The 26339-nt window shown below is 36.0% G+C and overlaps 1 protein-coding gene across 1 annotated transcript in view; it reads left to right on the top strand.

Annotated features, from left to right (window-relative positions):
• Positions 1-4874: 4874 nt before the first annotated feature.
• TXNDC16 (thioredoxin domain containing 16) overlaps positions 4875-26339 on the top strand; it is a gene marked incomplete at its 3' end in the record, with an annotated part of 58440 nt that continues 36975 nt past the window's right edge. The window contains exons 1-6 of the mRNA XM_084240036.1: positions 4875-5096; positions 6051-6133; positions 10925-10998; positions 11827-11901; positions 19408-19529; positions 23200-23290. Of these exons, the coding sequence (XP_084096162.1) occupies positions 4934-5096; positions 6051-6133; positions 10925-10998; positions 11827-11901; positions 19408-19529; positions 23200-23290 (608 nt within the window). The 5' untranslated portion in view covers positions 4875-4933. The remainder of the gene's footprint in view (positions 5097-6050; positions 6134-10924; positions 10999-11826; positions 11902-19407; positions 19530-23199; positions 23291-26339) is intronic.

Here is a 26339-nt window from a genome sequence, read left to right as displayed (position 1 = left end):
CTTTCTGAGACGTGGTTGGACAAAGAAGGCCTCATGTTGAGTGTCACCAATCTTCGTAGCAGAGGAAAAGTATGTCATGATTCATGACACCTATTTTGACCCTTAAAATCTTCCAGAAGTTATATATGTCACTTTCCACATTTCATTGGCCAAACCAAGTCATGGTCACGCCTAACTTAAGGAAATGGGAAAGTTTAATATTAACATATTTTGAGAACTAGAAACATTTAGACAGTCTATCCTTGCCAACAAATTCTCGTTGTGCATCCATGACCCATCCCAGTGCAGATAACCCTCAAATCCCATGAGTCCAGACAAATTCAAAGTCCAGATTGTCTGAGTAATGCCCAGTAGTGGTAATCTTTATCAGTTTGGACATGGTAAGTTACCCGTCTCCCTGAATAATATAGAAGGTAGTGCTGAGACAGAGAACTATAATAAGTGTTCCCATTTCAGACATACACCAGATTCAAGACTTCAGCTATTTTGAAATCTTATTGAGCAGATGTTGACATGACTCTAATTTTTTCCCTGGGGTTCTCTAGGTAAGTACTTTTCAAACTATATATTATGAATGACCAGTTGTTTTTCTTTTATTCCAATCTACTTTGAATTTTGGTTAAAATTGATAAAGTTGAATGATAAGAAAATTAAATGAAAAACATGTCAAAGTATAATGCCAATTTAAAGTCATTCAATCCAATAGACAAAAAATTACTATAAATCTTCAAAACATTTATACTGAATATCTATTTTTATCTCATTACTGAAAACTAGCAACAAACAGTTCATATTCTGGCACATCGCCTAGAGCAGAGTTCTCCATGGTCCTTAGCCTTGCCCTGCAAAAGGTCCTTCCATTTTTATTATCCTTGGCCACATCTGAAGCTGCCTTTGGAGATTATGGCTTCTTTCCATGGCTGAGTAGTTTTTTTTTTTTTAAAGATTTATTTATTATTTATGCATAGAAGAGCTGGGGTACAGGCCAGAGATGCGGGGGGAGTGGGGGGTGAGAGGATTCACCAGAGACAGGATGGGGAACAGAACAGGCAGACTGTCTGAAATAAACTGCTGAGGGGAGCAGCAGGTGAGACAGGAGAGGTCTGCTTCGCCGTGTGGGTTGCTCCCTAGCTGGCCGGGGATGGAACTCATGCTGCAGAGGCTGAGGATTGCTTCTTAGTGCGGTGCTTAACCCCTTGCACCACCAGCGAGGTCCAAGGCTGAGCAGTTTTGACAGCTTGCTTTCCAATAATAGAAGGGTGGAGACTTAAGGATTGTTTTAAGTTCTGAATAGCCAGACACTTGGATGGTGGTTCTTCTTTTGAGTATATTTCCTTTAATACCTTGTTAAACACAACCAACAGCAGTGATCCCACAATTTTCAGCTCCTGCCTTCCATTTTCTCATCAGGCTATAAACGGTTCAGTAGGCACAAAAGCCTAGGTACATGCTTTTGATAAATTTATTAGGAACATGTCATCTCCAAGTTATTATAGTAATAGTTTTATCAAATATTTTGCTACTCCTTAATGTGGATAACTTGCTGAGTTCTAGTCTCTGATACAAGTTTCCTTGATTAGGTCCAGAAGTTTCCTTTTTGCCTGACCCTGAGTCAGTATTTTGGGGTTTGTGTTAATACAGTATCTCACTCTGGTTTGTATACCATTGTAGAGAGACTAGATTATATTGCAACAATAAGCCCTAAGTCTCAGTGATTTAAGATAATAAGGTGGTTTATTTCTTCCTATGCCACATGCTCATTGATGAGCTGGGAGATTTTCTGTGTTGTGTTTATTTTTAGTCTGATACTGATGAACAGCCACCATTTGAGTGTCTTTAGTGACTGTGACAAAAGAAAGTGACATATATATCATATATAATAGGTGCAGCCCAGCACTCAAACACTGCGCCAACCAGGGGAAGCCCATACCATAGTTTCTTTATCCAATTCTCTGTTGATGGGCGTTTAGGTTAATTCCATGCTTTGACTATTGTGAATAATGTTTCTATATATAGAGGGGTGCTAGTATTTTGTGCTATATATAGAGGGGTGCTATATATAGAGGGGTTACCAGTATTTTGATTTTCTTTCGGTAAATATCCAGGAGTTGTATTGCTGGATTGTATGATGTTTATATTTCCCATTTTTAATTTTTTAAGGATTCCTTATATCATTTACCACATAAACAGCCCAATTTATATTGGCACCAACAGTGAATGAGAGTTCCTTTTTCTCTGTATCCCCATCAATAGTTCTTTCCAGTCTTTTTGTTATAGGTCATACTCACAGATGAAAAGTGACATCTCAAGATGGTTTTGACTTGAATTTCTTTTATTATAACTGATGCAGAGATTTTCATGTGCTTGTGGCCATCAATATGTTTTCTTTGGAGGAGTGACTATTCGGGTCTTCTGCCCACTTTTTAATTTGAGTTGTTTGTTTATTTGTTGTTGAATTGTATGAACTCTTTTAAATATTTAGCAGATTAATCCCTTGTTGACTTGTGATATACAATTTTCTTCTCCTAGTCCATGGGTTGACTTTTTGTTTTGTGGTGGTTTCTTTTGCTTTTTAATTTGGTACCGTCCTATTTATTTATTTTTGCTTTTGTGTCCCTTGCCTTTAGAATTGAGTCTCCAAATACATCTCTGAGGTAGATGTCCAGGGGAGTATCATCTATGTTTTTTTTTTTTTAATCTGTTTTATGGTTTCAGGCTTCCATCTAAGACTTTGATCCATCTTGAATTAACTTTTTAAACGGACTTAAATACTGATCTAGGTTTTTTTTTTTTTTTTTTTTGCAGGTCACTATCTTTCCCTACACTATGTTGAAAAGGTTTTTCTTTCTCCATAGTATGTTCTTGGCTTCTTTGTTACACAGTCCATATTTGTGTGGGTTCATGTCTGGGCTTTCAATTCTACTCTGTGTTTCAGTTTCTCCTCTAACACCATACTATTTTGATTACTATTTCTTTGTTTGAATTCAGGGACTATGATACCTCATTGCTTTGTTATCTGACATCTTTTGTGTACTATACAAATTTTAGAATTGTTTGGTCAATTTCCTGAAAATTGCCATTGGTATTTTGATGATATTGTGTTGAATCTATAAATTGTTTTAAGTAATATGGCAATTTAACAATGTTTATTCTTCCAATCCATGAACATACAGTAGCTTTCCGTTTCTTTGTGTCTTCTTTTTTTTTTTTAGTGTCTTATAGTTTCATTATATAGGTCCTTCACCTTTAAGCTTATGCCTAATATACTTGAATCTTTCAATTGTATTCACCCCTCTTCTTCCTCCTCCATCTTTCATTTGTGTTTTATTGAAATGCTTAATCTTTTAATTAGGCTGGAATTATTTCATATTGTGACAGATTTTATATTGTTATTCCTTTAGACACAGGATATATTCATTCTTCCCCTCCTCTCAAAATATAAAGAAAATATTGAGTGACCTATTTTAAGCCCTTTCCATTAATATGAAGTGGCTTTGAAATATTCTGGTTTAACATAGCTATAATATGTAATCAGTTTTAAAGTCAAGGGTACCCTTTAATTATATCATTAAAATTACTTCTTAATGATTCCTCATGGTTCTCACTTCTCATGCTATTTGAGTTTTTGAACTCTTGGCTCCTATTAAAAATTAATGATAATTTTTTTTTGCACAGACATAAACTAATTGTAATGAAAAAATTTTTAGGACGTAATCAATGTATAATAAGTTCTTTTTTTGGGGGGGGATACCTGTTCCTTGGGGGAGAGGTATTATGTACTTATTGATAATATTGAAAGGCTAGAGTAAATATCCAATTTAGTATGATTTTCCCCTAAATTATTATTTTATTATTTTATTCTTTACTGAAAAAATTCTTCCCCCTTTTTTATGAGTAATTTTTTTCTTTTTTCCCCCCTATTTTCAGTTTTGAGCTAGTGGTCTTTTATCTGAAAGATATGAATCCTATTTGAAATAAAACAGATTCTCACCTATACCTGTGGTGTATTTACCTTCTAGAACTATATTTTTTATATTGCATCAGTTTTCCTAAGCAGTCACATCTCAAACTTAAATAAAATAGATCACCAGTAGAAAAACTTTCTAAAAGAAGAAATTTTTAAGAGATTTTTGAAAATAGCAAAATGGAAGACACGGAATTGACAGCAGATGCAGAGGACAACATGGAAGGAAGTACAGCATGAAAGAAGACTAGAGGAAGATATTAGGAACAAATCTGAGTTCAGAAAATGGAATTGAATTAAAATATGAGTTGATAAAGATCTTTGAATTTCTGGACTGTATAAAAAAATCTGTGTTGAACAATACAATTTGGAAAAAAAACAAAAACGTTGAAAAAACTATTGTTTTAAGATTTAAAAATGTGTATTTAAAAGGAATGTTCTTTAATAGTTTAAAAAGGTACTTTTCTAGACTATTTAAAGTAAAGTAATGTGAATATAGTAGACATATATTTTGGATCTCTCATTGTAATCCAGTCTAGGAAGGGAAAGATAAAATACCCAATTTAACAAAAGGAGTGGGTAATGGTTAAGAATTTTAGAACCCTTAAAAATGACAATTAGTTTATTGTGCTCTAGTAAATATCTGTTTAAGTTAAGATGCTTATTGCATATTTCAGATATCTTTGATATATTCCAGTTTCAAAAACAATGGTATTATCAAATCAGTGTTATCGTAGATCATCCCCTCTCAAATTTTTACTAGAAGGAAACAGTGATGTACTAGGAAAGTCAAATACTATATGTCATGTCTTATATTATTCTTTTTGCAGATTTTACTTCATGTATTTGGCAAATTCATTCTGCAAAACTTTGTTGAACACGCACCTACTCTTGCAGATAATGTCCTAGGCAACAACACAGCAGTGAACAAAACAGACAAAATTGCCTGTGCATATCCGACTACAGTTGATGATGTCTTCCAGCTTCAACGTTTTTAGAGTTGGCATCTCCTTTGTTGTGATATGCATATTCTATAAGTCAGCAGTAGACTCTCTACCAGAACTGAGTCCTCAGAAATATTTCAGTACGTTGCAAGCAGGGAAAGCCTCCTTAGCTTATTTCTGTCAAGTCAGTAAGTATTTTTTATATTCTAAAAATGATTTTATGATATTTCTGTTGCTATTTCATCAATATGTTCACTGGGAACTTATTGTCAGGATTAATATCCCATAAAATTGCTACTATAGTAAGCCTATCTGTGTTTGAATCTTAACTGCCACTTGACCTGATGTGTGACCTTGGTCAAGTCACTCGGCCTTGCTGTATGCCTTTTTTATCATCCATAGTGAGAAATAGTACTCATGATTTATAAGTTTATTGTGCTGATTAAATGATTTTACTTGTGTGCCTAACCCATAGTAAATGCTATTTAAGAATCAGCTGTTCATATGTTGCTATTCATGTGACTTTCATTTAATCTTTTCTGAAAGTATACTTTTTGACCTTTTTAGTGTGAAAATATTTTAAAGGTATTTTTAAACTTTGTAATGTAGTATTAATAATGCTATAGTTTAATATCCTGTTTTAGTTGTAGCATTAATTATACTGAATTACCTAGTGTAACTGTTAAGCATAATTAATAATTACAATGGTATCATTTAAGTCTTTATGCCTTGAAAATGCTGTTCTTGAAATTAGTGATGAAGTGAAGGTACTTTTCTATTGACTTCCCACACTGTTTTAAAATCATTTTGAAAGTTTTGTGTATGTGTACATGTATGTTGTGTATATGGACTCGAACTTGGAAAAATATTGCCAAATGTTATATTTAAATTAAGCATTTACTCTGTTCTTGTTTTAGAAAGTTTTTAAGATCACTTACCAACTCTATCATGATAAAAACATTAGAAATAATTCAATAGGAAATAAGGGCATAAAATAATATAACTATATTTATTCAGTTATTTGATTATTTGTTATTGCATACTAGTTTTAAGTTTGCAGCTTTGGACTTTAATTTTAAAAATTTATCTTTCCTTCCTAAGGGGCATGTCGTAAAACATTCATAAAACATTTCTTATTTTAGATTCTCCAAGTACCTCTGTTTTTCTGGAAGAACTGAATAAGGCTGTTAAACCTCTCCAGGACTATGGAATTTCAGTTGCAAAGGTAGAAAAATATTTTAATAAATTTTTAGTGGCAAACATTTTACAGCTGTATAGCTTAATACTAAGTATCTAAAAATGCCTACGTTGTTTCATGTCTTTTTCCAAACTGGAAAAATGCTTTTTCTAACATTTTTGATAAGGGTAGACAAAAGCACTGAAATACAGTTCCAGATTATTAAATAAACTTGTACATATAGAGAAAAAAAGCTGTTTAAACTTCTTTAGTTAAGAATTTAATTTTATTTTATACACTGTTCTATTGGCGCTGTGATGTCATTTTTTCAAACCTAGAGTTAGGCTTTTGTTTTCCATAGCTTGGCAGGTATATCATAATCAATATCCATAACCGAGCTATTTATTAAATTTCTATTAGCACAAATTGAGGTCATTGAAGTATTTTTTTCTTTCCTATTTTCCTAAGTTTTTATAATTGTTTATTTCAGTTTTTCACATTTATTTCTAGAACAAAGTTAAAACAGCCTAACTTGAAATTACATATTTAATTTTTTTTCAAAAAAGTTCAAACTGAGTATTAGGGAAAATTTTCACATGAATCATGGATTACATAGCTGCACAGACCTTTGATGTAGTTTAAAGTTAAAATTTGTATATCAGAAATCTGAATGATTAGTAACTCAGCAGTTATTAAATTCTTTCATGCTAGTGTTTGCCTGACTTTCTGTGTACATTTATTTATTTATTTTTTTAAAGATTTATTAATTTTATACAAGAGCTGGGGTACAGGCCAGAGGTGCGGAAGGGTGAGAGGGTTCACCAGAGACAGAGCGGGGAGCAGAACAGGCAGACTACTGAAATACATTGCTGAGGGGAGCAGTGGGCCCGACAGGAGAGGTCTGCCGCTCAATGTGGGAATCTCCCTGGCCGGCCTGGAATTGAACCTGCACTGCAGAGGCTGTAGACAGCTTCACAGCGCTGTGCTCAACCCGCTGCGCCACCGGGGAGGCCCATCTGTGTACATTTATTCTTAGTCTGTTCCTTCATGAGATGGCTTCTGCTCCATTGGTCTTTGCAGCTAGAGTTGCTGGTGCAGGAAGCATATAAAAGCTAGCTAACCTTGGCTATTATAGGGAAGCCATTCTCTCTACCCACTAACACTTCTGATAGAAAACGTGTGAATTTTCCATACCAGGCAATTCTGACAACTAGCTGCCCAGAGTTAGCACAGGGCCCATGGGTTCAGTGCTCAGTTCTGTCAGACTGCCCATCATTTCAGATGCCAGTCACAAGTAGTAGGTCTCCAGGTTACCAACTTCTGTAGGACTTGGTTGGGGGTTTTCACAGCCTAATCCTCAGGTTTGATCATTTGCTTTAACATAATAGCTCACAGAACTTAGGGAAAAAATATTAGTTACTATTACTGTTTCTAATAAAGTATATCACTCAGGAATAGCTAAATGGAGGAGATGCAAAGGCAAGGTCTGGGAGAGTCTCAAGTATAGGAGATTCTGCCCTCATGTATTAATAGTTTGGGGTGTGCCCCCTCCCAGTATTTGATGTGTCTGTCAACCCAGAAACCTTCCATACCCTGTTGTTTAGAGTTTTATGGAAGTATTACTTAACTTTGAACAACTGGCTATATTCTGGAATGATAATGCACTCATCTCTGGGGAGGCTTTGAATAAGATTTTAAACTGAAATTCAGAAATGAAATACTAGGTTGATTTGACAGTTAATGCAATAATCATGCTATTTAATAGCTAGTAACTAGTAATTGTGTATCTAATAACTGGAATAGCGTATTAAGGTTCCTGCTCAGGGTTGTCTTTTTAAACTAAGATAACTTAAATTCTCGATTTTACAGATGAGGACACTAAGTTATGTGGAAAGGAGACTGGTGAATGTGACAGATCTATATTTAGTATCTACCTCAGTTTCTGGCACATAATAAATACTCAGTAAATGTTTATGAAATTCAAATGAATTACTATATTTAGACTTCTTTGGGATAGAAAGATGCCTAAGACCTATAAAAAGATGCCTGTTTCTTTGGAGAGTTTATATTCTAAATAAGGGCCATGAAACAGATTCACAAATAATTTGATAACTAGCAGAACCTGATCTTAATATTAAGAGAGATACAAATAAATTGCCATAGAGGTTAAAAGAAAGAAAGTTCCTATCTGATTGTTGGGGTGGAAAGTCATGTGTGATACTGGGAAAGACTTCACAAAAAGTGGCATTTTGAGATATTTTCAAAAGTGAAAAATAACCAGGGGGCAGAGGTAGATGAAGAAAGCATTACAATATAAATGGATTAAATGTTCTAATTAAGATAAAGATTGTCAAACAGGGCACAGTAATCAAATCCAACTGTATGCTATTTAGAAATGCATCTTAAAGGTTTCAGAACTTGGGCCTTCCTGGTGGCGAAGGGGTTAAGTCTCAGTGCTATCAAACTATTGCCAGCCACTGCTGTATGAGTTCGATCCTTTGGCACAACAGACCTCCCCTGTCTCACCCACCGCTCCCCTCAGCAGTGTATTTCAGTAGATCTGCCTCTTCTGCTCCCCACTCTGTCTCTGGTGAATCCTCTCACCCCCTGTACCTCTGGCATACCCCAGTTCTTGTGTGCTTTCTTGTGTGCATAAATAAGTAAAAATAAATCTTTTTTTTTAGTAAAAATAAATCTTTAAAAAAATCTTAAAATAAATCTTTATTCAGGGTGAATAAAGAAAAAGGATAGGTCATGAAAATAATTACCAAAAGAAGGTGGATTTAGCCATGTTTTTATATCTGCAAAGTAGATTTTAAAACAAAGACTTGTGTGTCATCCCAAACTTTTCTATTAAAACTAATCCATTAATAACTCCCTTAGGTTCAACTGTCAAAACTTCAAATCTCACTTTTTCCTGTGCCTTCACTTTTACTCCTTCTGTCCAAACTACCACTTCTTATCTAGGAATCCACAATAGCCTTTGAGTGATTTTCCTTCTTTCTCTATTCCTCTAAACTTTTCTACACATAAAGTCAGATGTGTCAGATTACAGTGCTTCCATGACAATTAGGATAAAATAGAAGCTCCTCACTCTGACAGACTCTGCCCTTCCACCTTGTTAATTTATTCCTGATGTATACTGTATACCTTTCTGCCCCTTTAACCTGCATGATGTATTATTTCCAAAAAACCTTTGCAGGTGTTTTCCCCTCTGCTTAATTCATCGCTTCAACATACTGACATATTTGTATACATCACTTCATTACTTCAATTCTTTGTGCAAAAATGTCACCTCCTTAGAGAAGCCCTCTTTGATTACTTATCTAAAATATCCTGTTACATATTTTCCCCTTTTTTTCTTTATGGCACATAACTTCACACCGTATATTAATTAACATTTTAAATTGTCTTATTAACTTTTGAAATTTTCTCTACTATTGTAAGTTCTAAAGATGAAGTTGCTTATTTGTATCAGAGTAATTTACTGGGTGACTAGAACAGTAGCTCACATAAGGTAGATGTTCAAATATATGTTGAATGGGTGAATGGACAAATCTATTGTCATAATGTCAATCATCTCTTATGCTTTGACTTTTTAAAAAGTACACATACTAAAATTTATTTTTTGGTTATGGCACTCTACACTGACTTTCAATTCTGACTTTCTATTCTTGATATATTTTCTGAGTATCAGTTCTCCTTTTGTAGCTTTTCATAAACAAATGTCACTTCCCAGTTATCATTCTGCTTCCTCAAACTTTGTTAGACTTAAATTGAACAACAACAAAAAATTCAGCTTGAGAATCATAAAATCCAAAGCAAAACAGCTGTTCTTCCAGCCTTGGTTTTGGTGAGAAGTAGGTGTGTACCCACTTGCCCCATCTAGAAACCTCTTCATTTCTTTGTATCTATCCTGATCCCCACTATCCCATTCTGCATGCACATACTCAGTCTTTTCCCTGGCCTTGCTTACTGTATTTTTGAAAAGTCTTCAATCTCTTCTGTCCAGTCATCCTGGACTGATACTCATGTGATATTATTTTAACTTGCCCTCTTGTTTTGTGCTCTCTTGCCTTCCTTTTATCTTTATGTTGCTGCCAAGACTGTCCTTGTATTTTTCACATAGAGTTCAGATAATAAGCTGTCAAAGGCTGTTAAGGCTGCTCTACCTTCAGCTGGGAACCATTCTTTGCATTATCCTTAGCAAAGGTTTCTTTTGGAAACCTGTTTTATGGTCCTGATTGCTGCTGGTGCTCTAGCTATCTTGTCTGGTTTTTGTCAGGCAGGAATGGGAAGAGTAAGGGTATCAGTTAATCTTTTAAGAGTCTCCTGAAATTCCAACTCAGTGACATCTAACATCCTCAGTCATCCCTTAGCTGTTGGGGAGTTTGGAAAAATCTTATGGGGCACTTGCTTTTAGTGAGATTCTGTTAGTAAAACAACAGTGGATGATGGATTTGGGGGAAGAAACCACCAGTGTCTGCCATGCCTCTGATCGAGGTGCTGAGATGCTTTCATGGTCCACTCACGTCTGTGCTTCCTGACTTTTTCTCATGGCTTTTTGTCCTGCCATTGTTGTTTCCTTCCTTTTCTACCTGGTTACCTTTCTATTAATTAAATATAACTCTTAGGTGTTCAAACAGTACCCTCCTCTAGGTTACCACAAGCTCTTGAATAAGATAGCCATTATGCTAGTATATAAGTCAGAAAGAAAAGTAAAATAAAAAAAAATTGAATTGCAACAAGCTAGAATGTTTAGTTTCCCTTCTTGTTTCCCTAATCAAGAAAACTGACCTTTTGATATAGATCCTAAACTTTGAATATAATCTTTTGAAGGTTAATTGTGTTGGAGAAGAAACATCAAGATACTGTGGAAAAGAAAGTGATTTGATGAAAGCCTATTTATTCAGGTAAACTATTTTTTTGAGAATGAGTGACAAACATAAAGCCATACTTCTAGAACATTCAAATACTATAAAATATCACTAAGCCATAATAAAGTTGTGTTCAGTGGGAATCATATGAAACTTACCAAAAAGTCCAAGTGATTGATTTTTACTAGCACTTGAGTTTCCTTATCTAGAGAGTGAGGAGAGTAATACTTGTCTCACAGCATAGTTTTGACTATTACAGGACTATTTGACTATTACATGATTATCTAATGTAAACGCCTGTTAAAAATACCTGCTAAGTAAGTTGCAAATTTTGTCTTCTAAGTAGATCTATTAGGTTCATGTTCAGGTGTGACATAAATGCACTGTATTTTTGAGGGTCTGCCAATATTCAGATTAAGATTCCCCCCGCACTTGAGTTTGCTACTCTATCTGAGGCTTCTCAAAATCCTTTCCTCAAAATGTTGGGATTTGGCTAAGAAGTGGGGAGAGATCCTGCCCCTCCAGGACCTCTGCTGAGGACACCACTGATTTCTCTTCCCTGTTTGTCTTCTTCCCAGCCCATTTAGGGAATCTGTGTATGTGACAGGGGGATTGGCAGAAAGCCTTGTTTGGACTCAGGTTTTTTTCCCCAGTCTTTTTGCCGGGTCCAGGGCCTAGAATTTTCAAGGTCACCATATTTATTGAGTTTTTTTAAATAAATATTTGAGTGTATTGTGGCCAGTACTCTGTTAGGAGCATGAGATAATGGATAAAACACAAGCTGTAGCATAAAGAATTTATTAAGGCCAAGTAAAGTGAATTCCGAGGAAATATTTTCATAATGCTTTTCTGAACTTTTTATAGGGGCACCATATTACTCAGAGAATTCCCTACTGATACTTTGTTTGATGTGAATGCCATCGTTGCTCATGTTCTCTTGTAAGTACAGGGGCTACCCATTGGTTCTTTGTTATCTACTGACTTCCTTGTAGACAACCATAATCCATTACAATATTTTAGGGCTTAAACATTATATTTATAGGTATCAATTTTAGTGAAATTGCTGCTCCTAGCTTCCTACAGAGAGGATCTAAATGTTCTTAAATGACAAAGGATACAGAAACATGTGGACATGTTGTATGAAAGTAGGAGGACACAGCATAGCCACGTGGGTCTACTACTGCTTTTGCTTTTGATTCCACCTATGGAGTGAGGATTTTACCAGGTAAGAAGCTCATCTTCGCTATTCTCACTGGGACTTTTAATGTATCTGGCATCCTTCTTTACCCAGCCTATTTGTTTTCTGGAGTCTGTAGGTCTGTGATGGCTCAGGAAATGCAAAAATGATGCAAATAGTCACAGTACATACTTGAGTGTTGAGAGAGAGAGAGTTTAATTTCCCTGGCATATAATCTTTGGGCCTGGGATTCAGACCTATTTTCCTTAGTCTACCCCTGTACACCACTATAATCTACCGCTGAATGTAGTCTAGTATTCTCTTTGGTGACAAAGTTAGAAACTAGAACTTGTTAAAGACATTAGTTGATGTGAATTTTTCCAATTTAATGTTGTTGTAGGTTTGTTGCCCACTAAGATCCTGGCTGATATTGACTTGCTTTGTTTTCTACTTAGCTCCTCTTTTCTTCCCCTCCTACCTGATTTGCACAAAAATTGGGTGAGAATTAAATTAGAAGAAACTCAAAATTTACAGGTAAAAAATTGTGGTTATCACTTTGCAAATGATACTTTCAGATGTCCCAGTACAAATCATATTAACAAAAGGTCTTTAGAAATCCCTGACAACCATGCCCTGTAGACATAAGAATGAAACTTGGCCTTTTATTTATTTATTTATTTTTTTAATATTAATTGTTTACAATTTTTTAAAAAAAGATTTATTTATTTATACAAGCACTGGGTACAGTCAGAAGTGTGGGAAGGTGAGAGAATTCACCAGGGCCGGAGCAGGGAGCAGAGCAGGCAGAAGGACCGAAGTACACTGCTGAGGGGAGCAGTGGGCGGCAGGAGAGGTCTACGCGCCATGTGGGACCCTCCTCAGGTGGCCGGGGAGCAGCCGGGGATCGAACCGGCTCTGTAGAGGCTTCAGGCAGCTTCGCAACCCAGCGCTCAACCACTGCGCCACCGGGGAGGCCCAAGATGGCCTTTTAAAGAAAGAGTTCTGAAGTGCTATGGTGCTGCCTTGGAAATCCTTTCCTGGGATAGAAAAGGGGTGACTATCTTGAGGGTGCGGTCATAAAACTCTTTGGAAGAAGTTCAAGTAATAGGTATGATATTTGTTTTCAGGAAGCTTACTAGTTTCTGCTGTTTTTACAATTCCTATCTGCTAAATGTTTTTATCTTAGAAATAAGGGTGAAGAAACAGAGAAAGGCAATTCTCTGAGGGATGGACAGGGTTGTTTTTGGCAAGTTTGATACAAATCCTGGAGCAGCAGGTCCCTGCTGGACAACCTGATGACAAGTAGTTTTGAAACAAATGGACCTTAGATACAGAGGAGCCGTCAATGCTGGGGCCCTCTTCTCTGACTGGTTAACTTGTGGGCTTGTGTCATCCAGTCCTTCTGTGGGGGTATCTGTTCTTAGTGCTGTACTTACACTGATTTATAGAAAACTAATTCTACAAATGGATTGTCCCCCATATTCCTGCTATATGCAAGATACTTATTAGGCATAGGGGATACAAAACAATAGGATGTAGCTTAAGTTTTCGAAGAATGTAGTGTTTTGTTGCAGAGATAAATATATAAACGAAATATTATTTAGTAAATAAAATAGTAGAAGTATGTATGCATGGGGGCTTATGGATCCTCATGGAAGGGAATGTTTCTTTGTGTCTGGAATGAGGGCAGATTTTTATTAAGGAGTCTTCCTAAAGGAAGTGGCATTTGAGATGCATCTTAAAGGTTAATGGGATTTTGGTGAAGAATGGGAAGGTTGGAAGACCAATAGTAACTGTGTGAGCAAAGGCATGGAGGTTAGAATAGTTTGTAGAGGGCAGTTTTTGCTCCACAGAGAGAGAGAGTGAAATGTGAAACAGGAGGTGAAAGCAGAGAAGCAGGCATGAGTCCGATGAATGGGATCTTTGCCTTGTGAAGAAGTTTGGGTTTTTAAATAGCCACTTGAGGGTGAGGAACCCAGCTCCAGATCTAAGAACTTATGTGATGTTTCTTTTAGGCCTGACCCTAGACCGTCACAAAGCTTTGCCTGGCAGATCTCATGGGGTGAAGGTATAACTTGGTGCATAGCCAGTCCTTGAAGTTGTATAGAGAAAGTAAAGTTTCTTCTCCCTCCCAATCTCTATGCTCATAGGTACACCTGCAATTCTAGTCTAGTCACCTATGTTTGGAGACCTTCCTACCAGTCTTGTACATGTTACAATTGATGAATCAATGTCAACACATTATTAACTGATGTGTACAGTTTATGGTTTGTTCTTCGATTATGCAGTTTCAAGTTTTGACACATATATAATGATATGTAGCCACCATTATAATATCACATAGAATAGTTTCAAAGACCTAAAAAAATCCTCTGTTCTTCTTCCAATCATCCTTCCACTCCCCAGTCACTAATCTTTTTACTGCCTGTATAGTTTTCCTTTTCCCAGAGTGTCATATAGGTGGAATCATATAACATCTAGCTTTTTCAGATTAGCTTCTTTTATGTAGCAGTATTTAAGGTGCCTTCATATCTTTTTTTAAAAAGATTTATTTATTTAAAAATGCAAGAGTTGGGGTACAGGCCAGAGGTGTGGGAGGATGAGAGGATTCACGAGACACAGAGCGGGGAAGAGAACAGGCAGATCAACCAAAGTACACTGCTGAGGGGAGCAGCAGGCAAGTCAGGAGAGGTCTGCTGTGCCATGTGGGTTGCTCCCTGGCTGGCCGGGGATTGAACTCCTGCTGGAAATGCTGTAGACAGCTTCACAGTGCTATACTCAACCCCTTGCCCACCAGGGAGACTCTCTTCATGTCTTTTCATAGTTAATTTCTTTTTAATATCTTTCATAGTTAATTACTAATGTTCCGTTGTATGGATGTACAACTGTTTTTTCATTCATGTACTGAAAAATATCTTGTTTGCTTCCAAGGCTTGGCGTTACAAATAAAAAATGCTAAAAATGTTCATGCTAGGTTTTTTGTATCGATGTTGCTTTTAACTAATTTGGGTAAAAACTTAGGGGTATGAATTCTATATCATATGATAAACTATAGCTTTGTAATGCTGCCAAACTGTTTTCCAAAGTGGTTATACCATTTTGCATTCCCACTACAATGAATGAGTCCCTGTTGCTTCACAGCCTCACCAACACTTAGTATTGTCATTTTAACAAATAAAGCCATTTTTACCCCAAAGAATTCAAAAATACTAGTTCAAAAGAAAAACTGTATTTCCATGTTAATTGCAGCAGTATTTATAACAGCCAAGATTCGGAAGCAACCTAAGAGCCCCCAAAACAGAGGAATGGATCAAGAAGATGTGGCATATACACACACGCACAAACACACACACAGAGGAATATTACTGAGCAATCAGAAAAGATAAACTCACACCATTTGCAGCAACATGGAAGGATTATACTATGTGAAATAAGTCAGGAGGAGAAAGACAAATATCAGATCAATGTCACTTATATGTAGAATATAGAGAAACCATGCAAAGGTTCAGAGAAAGATAAGCTTCAAAATTAACCTCTGAAAGCTGACTGTAGAACTGAAGCATTCAGCATCCTCTTCTTTGAGCTAGAAGGATTTAGCATGGCCTTGTGTTATGGATCCTATATTCTAGATCCTCATTCTAGAAATTAACATTAAAAAATATGTGTTAAAGTTAAGAAGCCACTGGGAAAAATAAGAGACATTAGATTATAAATGCCATTACTTTTGGTTATTATTACCTCATAATGACTACTTAATGAGCTTTGGGACATTAAGCAAGGTAACCTCTCTAAGTCCCATGACCTTATCTATAAAATGGAGTTAATGATAGTACTAACTCAGGTGATTGACATGAAAATTAAACAAGACAGTTCATTGCTGAGCCTTCTTAGTTATAATCCTCAAAATCTAGGTCTGACTGGCTTGAGCTGAAAGGATTTGGAGTGTAAAATCTCAAGCTACCTTAAAGGGCTGGAGAACAGGCTGAGTTTATGTAGTTCTGAGTTACCATGAAAAATCACAACAGAATTAGTCTGGTAAGGACTGCTGCATTACTGCTGAGCATTGGATGCCACAGCTTGTATCCCGTGTACTGGATCTGTCATCAGCACTGTTGTCACTGTGACCTTTGATGCTGGCTTTTGCTGTTATTGCTTCTTGAAGTAATTCTGCACTGTCCCTGATTCTTCACATCACTAGCGCTTGGTCCATAATGTCAGGCAAATGATTCTGGGTCACATAGCCATGCCTTGCAGCAGGGAGCCTAGAAAAGCAAGTTTATAATATCATTAACTTTTATGAGGACATTTGGGCTCTGACCACCATGAAGACTTAGAAAATTGTGAATTTCCAAAGCAAAAGAGAGGAATTAAGAGCAGGGCAGTCCCCAAACTAATAAATTGCTACTAATTATAAAGTGCTTAGGATTACCTGACAAGTGGTAACTGCCCCCCAAATGTTATCTTTTATTAATTTATATTTGCCATCCTTATTAAGAAAAAAGGCTGGTGAGATGTCTATTCTCTGATTTGATTTTGAAGCAAATAGAACTACTAGAGCAACAAAGGTAAATGGGTGGATATAATTTTCAAGCTTCGAATTTACATGGCCGTCTAGTTAGTTGGTGCTTCCCAATGGTTTTGCAGTAACTCACGGCTCATTCTGGACTTGTTTGCTAAAGTACGTCAGCTGCCAGTACCCAGATTGCCACTGAGACTCCCTTGTCATCCTTTAGTTCCTTCTCTTAGACCTTGTTTCCTACTTATGTGTTATTTAGAAAATGCCCATCTTAGTGTTAGAAAACCTGGATTTAAATCTCTGGTCTACCAGTAACTGCCAGTATAATCTGGAGCAGGTTATTTAGTCCCTCAGGCTGTGTTCTCTCTCTCTCTCTCTCTCTCTCTCTCTCTCTCTCTCTCTCTCTGTATGTGTGTGTGTGTGTTTGCATGCACACACATGCAGGTTGAAAAATATATATTTTTAAAGATTTATTTATTTATTTATATAAGAACCAGGGTACAGGCCAGATGCACAGGAGGGTGAGAGGATTTACCAGAGACACAGTGGGGAACAGAACAGGCAGACTGATGAATACATTGCTGAGGGGAGCAGTGGGTGAGACAGGAGAGGTCTGCCGTGCCATGTCAGACCCTTGATGGCCGGCTGGAATTGAACCGGCACTGCAGAGACTGCAGAGAGCTTCACAATGCTGTGTTCAACCACCTGCACCACCAGGGGAGACCCAGCTTGAAAAATGTTCTAAGAAAATCATTAGGGATTTAAATGAAAACATACCAAAAAGTCTAGTATGTAGCATGTACTGCTCAATGAATATTTCTTTTAAAAGCAGAACAAGAGGCCTGGGGGTTAAGTTTTACATTTATTTTAAAAGCTTGAAGAAATCTATAATAAATAGGTAAATATTAAGGCCAAAATAATTTAGGTTAGCCATTTAAAGGTTACACAAAGTCATAATGTTTTTGTATTAACAATGTGCCTTTGTCATTGTCATTCTCTCAAGAGTACATTTCCAGAGGCTCTGTGGCATGTTGCATGATGCCACAACATATTGAGTGCAGAAACAGCTATGAGAATCTAGCTGTTTTCCACTAGTGCAGTATTAAAGAGCTTTGCAAACATGTGAAATATTGCCACTCTTCTCACTACATGTTTTCTTTTATTTCTTTTACTCAGTATGTCACAACATACTGAGTGCAGAAACAGCTATGAGAATCTAGCTGTCTTCCACTAGTCCAGTATTAAAGAGCTTTGCAAACATGTGGAATATTGACACTCTTCTCACTACATGTTTTCTTTTATTTTGGAAAAATTCAATTATAGTTTTTAATAAAGTATTCCTCATGTTTAATGCAATAGTGTTTATTATTATTTTTAAAAGAATTTAAGAAATATCTTAAAATTCCTGTTTTAATTTATATATTGGCAATTATTGATAGATGTAACCTACATAAACAAAATCTCTTTGAGGCAGTGAATAATTTTTAAGGTCATAAATAAATCTTGAGACCAAAAAGTTTGGTAACTATTATGTTATTGGAATGTGCCATGTTTCCCATGAGAGGAAACTATGTTCAGCTAATTCATTGTGGAGATTGAACCTTTTCTTGCTGATGTATATGGAATTGGAACAAACTTCAAAAATACTTTAGTTTTAACCTAACTTTAAAAATATACATATAACACAGACACAGGTTAAATAGAATGAGTTGTTAGGATTAGAGAATTTATATAGAAGTAGAAGTTTTAAAACAGAAATTCTTTAAGTTGAAGAAATATGATCAATTAGTCTGATTTACACGTTGAAAAGATGATTTGGAAGAAGAAGGTCAAGTAGGAAGATCACTGAACTAAGAGTGAGGCTTGTTTTGTATTCTGTTCCTGACTTCTTAATTCAGTAAGTTTATTGTTTGAGTAAATTCTTTAGTGTTTCATACTTGTATCTTTTCTTCAACTCTCATTGCTTCAACAGATATTTATTGTTTCATTACAATTAGCTATTCTAAGTTACTATGAATATAGTGATAAAATATGCAAGGTCCCTTTCTCAAGAAGCTGTCAGTTTAGTGAGAGAAATAGGGATAAACAAGTACATATATATTATCTATAAATAATTATAAATTGTGATAAGCACTATGAAGGAATCAAATAGTGTGAAATGAAAGAGGAAAATGCTGTAGACCTATTTACTTAGGATGGGTAGTGAAGACTTCTCTGAGACAATGATGTTTAAACTCAGGCCAGCTGTCTGAGAAGCGGCAGAAGGAACAGCATTCAGCCAAGAGAAGTGTAAGTGCAAAGGCTCTGAGGTGTGCTTGGTAGATGCGTGGAATGGTAGAACAAAATGAGGTTGGAGAAATAGGCAAGTTCTAGGTCATGCGAGTCTTATAGGTCATGGAAACAAGCCTGTGGTTTAACTGTTGGCTCAGATTTGCTGAGAGATCTGTAAGGGATTATTTAGACAGACTAGGATGTTAGCAAATTCAAGCTATATATTGAGGTGGTTGTGGTTGAAAAATAGCACCTTATCTTACAACTGTTCCTGATTATGTTCTAAGATGCAGACTAATAATATAGAGAGTGATTTTAATTCAGTGCTAAAATGCTTAATTTCTTACTACTAAATAATTTGTTCAAAAGAATTAAATTTCTTTCTTGACTAGGAGGTTTAACTTACTCAACAAATATGTATTAATATGTATTGAAAACTAAGTACATGTCAGATATTTAATCACATTTCTGTTTATTCTAGTGCTCTTCTTTTTAATGAAATGAAATACATTGCCACCATGGACGATCTTCAGAAAATAGAAAATGCTCTGAAAGGAAAAGCAAACATTGCATTTTCATATGTAAAAGCCATTGGAACACCAGGTTCTTATTAACTTTTATTTTTTATAATCTTTGCTGTGCCTCCTTAGTTGGGTATGTTGAAAGACTTAAAATGATATATTTTGAGCACAATCTTCATACTTTAAAATAAATTTAAAACCTTTAATATTATGTTTCCTTTCTTTGAAAAGGCGGCATAATAGAGTGACTAAACAAGAACTTGGAGTAGGCTGCCTGTACTAGACTTCTTGCCTTTTACAGTTATTTTCTGTAAGTTACTTAAAGTGTGATCTTGTACAACATTCAGTTTCCTAGTTACCAGAATAGTGAAAATAATTTGCCTACCTCTTAGTGTTATTGTGAGGACCAAAGGAACTAAAATAATTAAAAAGGTTTTCGGTACTTAGTAAGTGCAATTACAACTGGAGACTGAATATAGAGACTCATTTGAGAAATTTTATTGTTAAGGGAAAGAGAAAAATGGAGCAGTAACTGGAAGAGTATGTGAGGTCAACTATAAAAATTTTTAAAAGCATATTTGTATGCTGGTGACAAAGACCTGTAGACAGGGGAAAATGCATCATGTACGAAAAAGGAGGGAGAATAACTGGAGCAGTTACCCTGTTTTGAATAGACAAGAAGGAATGAAATCTAGTCAGCAAAAGGAGGCGTAGTTCTTGGCTGGGAGCACAGAAAATTCATCTTTAGTAATAGGAAAGAGAATATCAGTATTGATTTAGGTATGTAGATAAATACAGTCCTGGGTGCTTATGGAAGTTATTTTGGTTTTGTTTTTTTAATTGGTTCTGTTTTCTCAATGAAATAGAAATAAAGTCATCAGATAGTTTGAAGAGAGAAGAGATGAAATTGTTGTTTAGCAGGCCTGCCAATAAAGAACGGTTGCTAGGCAGCAGTAATTGTTGATGTTAGTCATCTAAGGTGAGACCATTAGCATGGTGATGCTGGAAGGGTTTTTGTTTTGTTTCTCCTACAGCCATGTTTGCTTTTGTGGGTGTAAGTGCAGAATAGCATAGCACTTGATTTAGCCTGGATTGTGTTTTAGCCAAACAAGCAGGAGAGTGATTACAAAGATTGATCATGGAATTTAAGTTGTGTTAAGTAAGAGGGGAAGAGAGAATCTGAGGGGCATGAAGGACAGTGAAAAGTGGTAGGATTTTAAGTCCTCGAAGGTTAAAATTACATACCAAATAGAGTGACCTGGGGATTGATGGATGTATATGTGATGGTGAGTCTTGGGGGGTGGTTTGGTGATTAGTAATTATGAGACCTGTAGTGGAGACCATAGCAGTGAATGGTTGTGGGGTTGAAGAGAGATCCCTGGAATCGCTGAAAAAAACCAAGTCCTGATAGGCTAAGTTTATGAAAAGACCATGTATGAGGATAATTAACTCAAAAAAGATTAAGACAGAAGTAGTACTGGAGAGAATGATAGATTTTTCATGGAATGAAAGAGAATACCCTGGCTGGGTGGTGGATGACTCCAATGAGGCCAGGTGATTATGAAGATGATATGTGATTCAGGTGGTAAAAGATTAAGGGTGCGGGGGAGGGGGGGAGATGATAACTGCCTGGAAATATCAGTGAGGTGAAAAGGGAGAATAAATTATGGAAAAGGGGAAAATTTTCCAAGAAACACTTAAAGAAAATTTCCTAGAACTGAAGCATTTGAGCTCCACATTGAAAGAGATCACTGAGTCCCAGGATAGTGAGTGTGTATAGTATAGCACATCAAAGCATCTCTTTTTGAAAGCTCAGAATATCTGGTAAAATACCATTCTAAAATTTTTCAGAAAGAAAAAAAGAGATCTCAGTTAAAGGATCAGAATCAGAATGGCATTGGACTTAATCGATTGTAGCCCTGGAAAGTGAAGAAAATGGAACAGTGCTTTCAAATTTCTCAGGGGAAATGACTTGACCTTAGAATTCTATATCCGGACAACTGCAGTTAGTCATGAGGTAGAATAAAGACACTTCCAGAAATACACAGTCACAAAAAAATGTGTATTCTATATATGTTAGAGGTAGGGACAAAATCAGTTAAGAAGTGGGTAATAGATTAAAGATCTAATACAAGAGGGAATAAGGATTCCCTAGGTTGATGAAGTGAATTCCCAGAATTACAGTTGTTTAGCAGATTAAGTAGTGATAATCCATATTGGAGCAAATCTGAAGGAATTGCAGAAATGTCTCCAAGACAACGGAATTGATGGTATTCGTGATATATTTTAAATAGTGAGACAGTTAGAAATTGTGGAAGGGTTTAGGGATGAATTAGGAAGACAAAGAGTTTTTATCTGTCATGAAGAAAAAGAGGAAAAATTCAATTTTGACTATATGATTTATCTGTAAATAGTACTTACTGAAGCATAACAATGTAAATGCTGATTGCGCTAATAAAAATTAGAACTATATTGGGACAGCTGAGGGGATAGGAAGTATATGTGTTTATAGAATGGGGTTTTGAATAAAGTTTTATTATCTTCCATGTTAGGGAGGCAATAGATGATACTTAGACATAAAAAGAAGATATTATGGTATAAGAGTGTAAGAATGTCATATAGAGACTTTGAGGTTAAAAACCAAAAGAAACTCTTTTTAAAAGAGTTGAATATAGTTTTCCCTTGAAAGTTGGAAATGGGATCAAAAGTAGAGAAATTGTTGTTTCTTTTTTTTTTTAAAGATTTATTTATTTGTTTGTTTGTTTGTTTATGCATACATGCACTAGGTACAGTCAGAAGCGCGGGAGGGTGAGAGAATTCACCAGAGCCAGAGCGGGGAGCAGAGCAGGCAGAAGGACTGAAGTACACTGCTGAGGGGAGCAGTGGGCTGGCGGGCGGGCGGCAGGAGAGGTCTGCGCACCATGTGGGACCCTCCTCCGGTGGCCGGGGAGCAGCCGGGGATCGAATCCACGCCTCAGAGGCCGCGGGCAGCTTCGCAACCCAGCGCTCAACCGCTGCGCCACCGGGGAGGCCCAATTGTTGTTTCTTAATGTGACTTGTAGAATTACTTGTTTCTTTTTTTTTTAAAGATTTCTTTATTTATTTATACAAGCACTGGGTACAGTCAGAAGCACGGGAGGGTGAGAGAATTCACCAGAGTCAGAGCGGAGAGCAGAGCAGGTAGAGACTGACGAAATACACTGCTGAGGGGAGCAGCGGGCGGCAGGAGAGGTCTGCGTGCCATGTGGGACCCTCACCTGGTGGCCGGGAATCGAACCGGTGCTACAGAGGCTGCAGGCAGCTTCGCAGCCCGGCGCTCAACCGCTGCGCCACTGGGGAGGCCCATTACTTGTTTCTTTATAGATAAAAGTAAGTGATTAAAAAATAACTAAGTCAGAAATAACTCACAGGCATATACATTTGTAAAATATAACATAATATAACATATGAAAGTTGTATGATGAACTCATTCTCTTTCCTACTGCTAGGAAGAAAATATCATAGATTTGTCATTGTTTTAGTCTCAAGTACAATGCATTTTCTCCTCCCTCTTAATTTTTCTTTTACCTTGACTAGAATAGCGTTTTCATTAACTTATTTAACTGCCTGCATTTTCCCAAATGGAATCCCTACAAAGGATTTTTTTTTTTAAAGAAAATAGGACATAAAGGGTGTAAAAGAGTATTCAGAATAAAAGTATGTAGAGTCACACAAACTAACTCCTTTCTCCAACTCCCTCTTCTCTTTTTCAGAGCACAGAGCAGTCATGGAAGCTGCTTTTGTATATGGGACCACATACCAATTTGTCTTAACTACAGAAATCGCCCTTTTGGAAAGTATTGGGTATGTATAAGAGTATATGTCAAAAAGTGTAAGTTTACTTATTTAACATTTCCATCATACTCTCACATCATGGAATTAGCAGAGGAATTACAAACAGATGTGAATGTATAAATGAAACCTGAAATCCCCTTCATTACATCATATGCTTACTATAGTCTGAAAAATGAATTGCATTACACAGAAGTGATGTTAGAATAAAGTGAAGAAGAATGATGTGTGTGATAAGCCACAGATGTGAATCCATGAGGAGCCAAGTATACTTGAGGAATAGATCTCTGCTAGTGATCAGGTAGTTGAGAAAATAATAGTTTTTATAACTATGTTCTGTAAGTTACTTTGTCATAATAATCTTAGTATATTTAAGTACAGGTTTTGAACACAATGTGCTAAATGTTAACTTTTGGTGTCTCACGATTTTAGGTAAAAGCTTTCTTTTGACTGTTTTTGGCTGGGACACCCAGGGTTAAAGTTTTTCATTTCCTTTGGTACTTACGGAGACAAGGAATAATCAATGCAGTTTAAAGACTAAGTTTGACTTCAAAATACTCTTCAGTAAAATTAATCCAAAGTAAGACAAAATGGTGGTTGTATGACCTTTCTTATACCATGCAAGTTTTTTTCTCTCAAATTATATTAAATTTTCAGTTGTTTACATAGCCGTATAATCTTGGGGGTATATCTTCACACCTCCATATGTACACATGCTTCACTCACCCTCCACCAAAACTCCTATGTTCATGCCATGTCCTATTCCTTTCCTTGCCCTCTTCCCTCCACTCCCCATTGCTCTGGTAACCAGTATATAATTTTTTAATAAAATATTTTTTATTAAACAAATGATAACAGTCCCATTCACAATAATACCATTACAGAAATTATGGAAATAAAGAGACCCTGAATAACTAAAGCTATCCTGAAAAAAAAAAAAGGAAAAATGGAGGTATTACACTTTCACACTTTATACTATAAAGCCATAATAATTAAAACAGCATGGTACTGGAACAATAATAGACACACAGACCAATGAAATCGATTGAGAACCCAGAAATAAATCCACAAATATATAGCTAGTGTATTTTTCACAGAGACTAGAAATTACTTTTGCTGTGCTTTGCCAGTTTGTTTTCTTTGCTTATTTTTTTATTCCCAAAGAAGTGAAACCCTCTAATCTTTGTCTTTGATTCTCTGACTTATTTCACTTAGCATAATCACCTCAAGATCCATCCATTTTGTTCCAGAAGGTACTAATTAATTTGGTGTGGTATATCTAACAGTCACTTTTTAAGAGGCCAGTCAAAGGGCTAATTAAAAAAAAAATGCACAGAGCATTATTCACAATAGCCAAGATTTGGAAACAATCTCTACGCTCATCAACTGATAATTGGATGAAGTGTTTTAAAGAGTTGAGTGGAATTCCATTGTGTATATATTCCATTTGCGGGCATCAACTACAGAGATGTATTTGGGGATGGCAAGGGAAGCAAAAACAAAAAATAAACAAATGAGTCTACCTCAAAAATTTTTTTTTTAAATTGAGGTAACATTGGTCTATAACATTATCGGTTTCAGGTATACAGACTAATATGTCAACATTTGTATATACTACATTATGCTATTCACCAAAAGTCTGTTTTCTATTACTGTACAATTGATCCCTTCCTTCTACCCAATTTACCACCTCATTTCCCCTTCCCTTCTGGTAAACACAGTTTTGTTTTTGTTGTCTAATTGTTTTGTTTGTTCATTTGCTTTGTTTCTATCCCACATGTGAGAGAAATGGTACAGTGTGATGTTTGTCTTTTCTGTCTGACTTATTTCATTTTGCATAATGTACTCTACGTCCATCCTTGCTCTTGCAAATAGCAGGATTTCTTTTTTAAAAATTATAACTAGTATTTCACTGTGTATGTATACCACACTTCATCCAATTATCAGTTGATGACCAAAGAGGTTGTTTCCAACTCTTGGTATTGTGAATAATGCTCTGTGCATTTTTTGTTTTTTAATTAGCTCTTTGACTGGCCTCTTAAAAAGTGACTGTTAGATATACCACACAGAATTAATTAAATCCCAGACATTTCACAACTCTATAAATTTAGAAGTCGGTTCATAAAACACTGATAAAGAGAAATGGGGTGGGGGAGAGTTAGTCAATGGAGAATTAAGTTCCTGCAAAGAGAAGTTACATTTCTATTGCTCAGTGTGACATTGACCAGCATTCCTTTTTCCATTGGTAACTTCTCATTGAAGTGCCCTTTGGCTGGTTCCCTCAGTAATGAGTTAACTTAAATTTTGATGCATGTTTGCTGTTTGTATAAGAGTTATATTTTGGAAAATTTGAGATTTATACTTATGGTGCCGTAAGTTATCACTATGTAGTCTCCAGATACAATAAGCAATTGTTGAAGCAGCTACTTTGCTACTCCAAGAATAGACTTTTAATATCCCATCCTGGAATGGGGAAGCCCTATTATTCTTTATCTTGTGGTGGCTCTATGCTAGCCCCCACAGTTTCCCTGAGGGTTTGTTGGTTGTGATTTCTCTTAGATTGTCATTTTCTATATTTTTCAGATAATGAATAATTGCAAAGAATGGTGGTATACTTAAAACACAAAGAAATGCTTATTTATTGGCATAGTGTAGATTCTGTTGTTTCCCTTACAATCCCATTCAACAAAATATTCTGTATTCTAGAAGTATTTTTGCTTTTCCCTATTTTTAAAATGAGAATTTAAAATTATAGTTGCCCCATTTTTCATGTACTTTCAAGTATGTGATATATTGGAGGTGTCTGAATGGTCATTTATTCATGGATAACAAGATGTTGAAGAGACAGCCGTATCTGGAGCTAATGTGACAGAGAGGGACTATAATCTCAGAATACTGTTGTCCTTTGACATTACTTCCAGAGGAAGTAGTTGCAATGACTTTGGGTTGGTCATTTCCTATTGTGGGGTGGTAGTAAATGCATTTGTTCTTTCATTTGTTCATTCTTTCACTCAACAAATATTTATGAAATGCCTTCTTTGTGCTAGACACTATTTCTTTT

Source organism: Talpa europaea (genome assembly GCF_964194135.1).
Source record: "Talpa europaea genome assembly, chromosome: 8".
NCBI lineage: Eukaryota > Metazoa > Chordata > Mammalia > Eulipotyphla > Talpidae > Talpa > Talpa europaea.
This window is presented reverse-complemented; position numbering and strand designations above follow the sequence as displayed.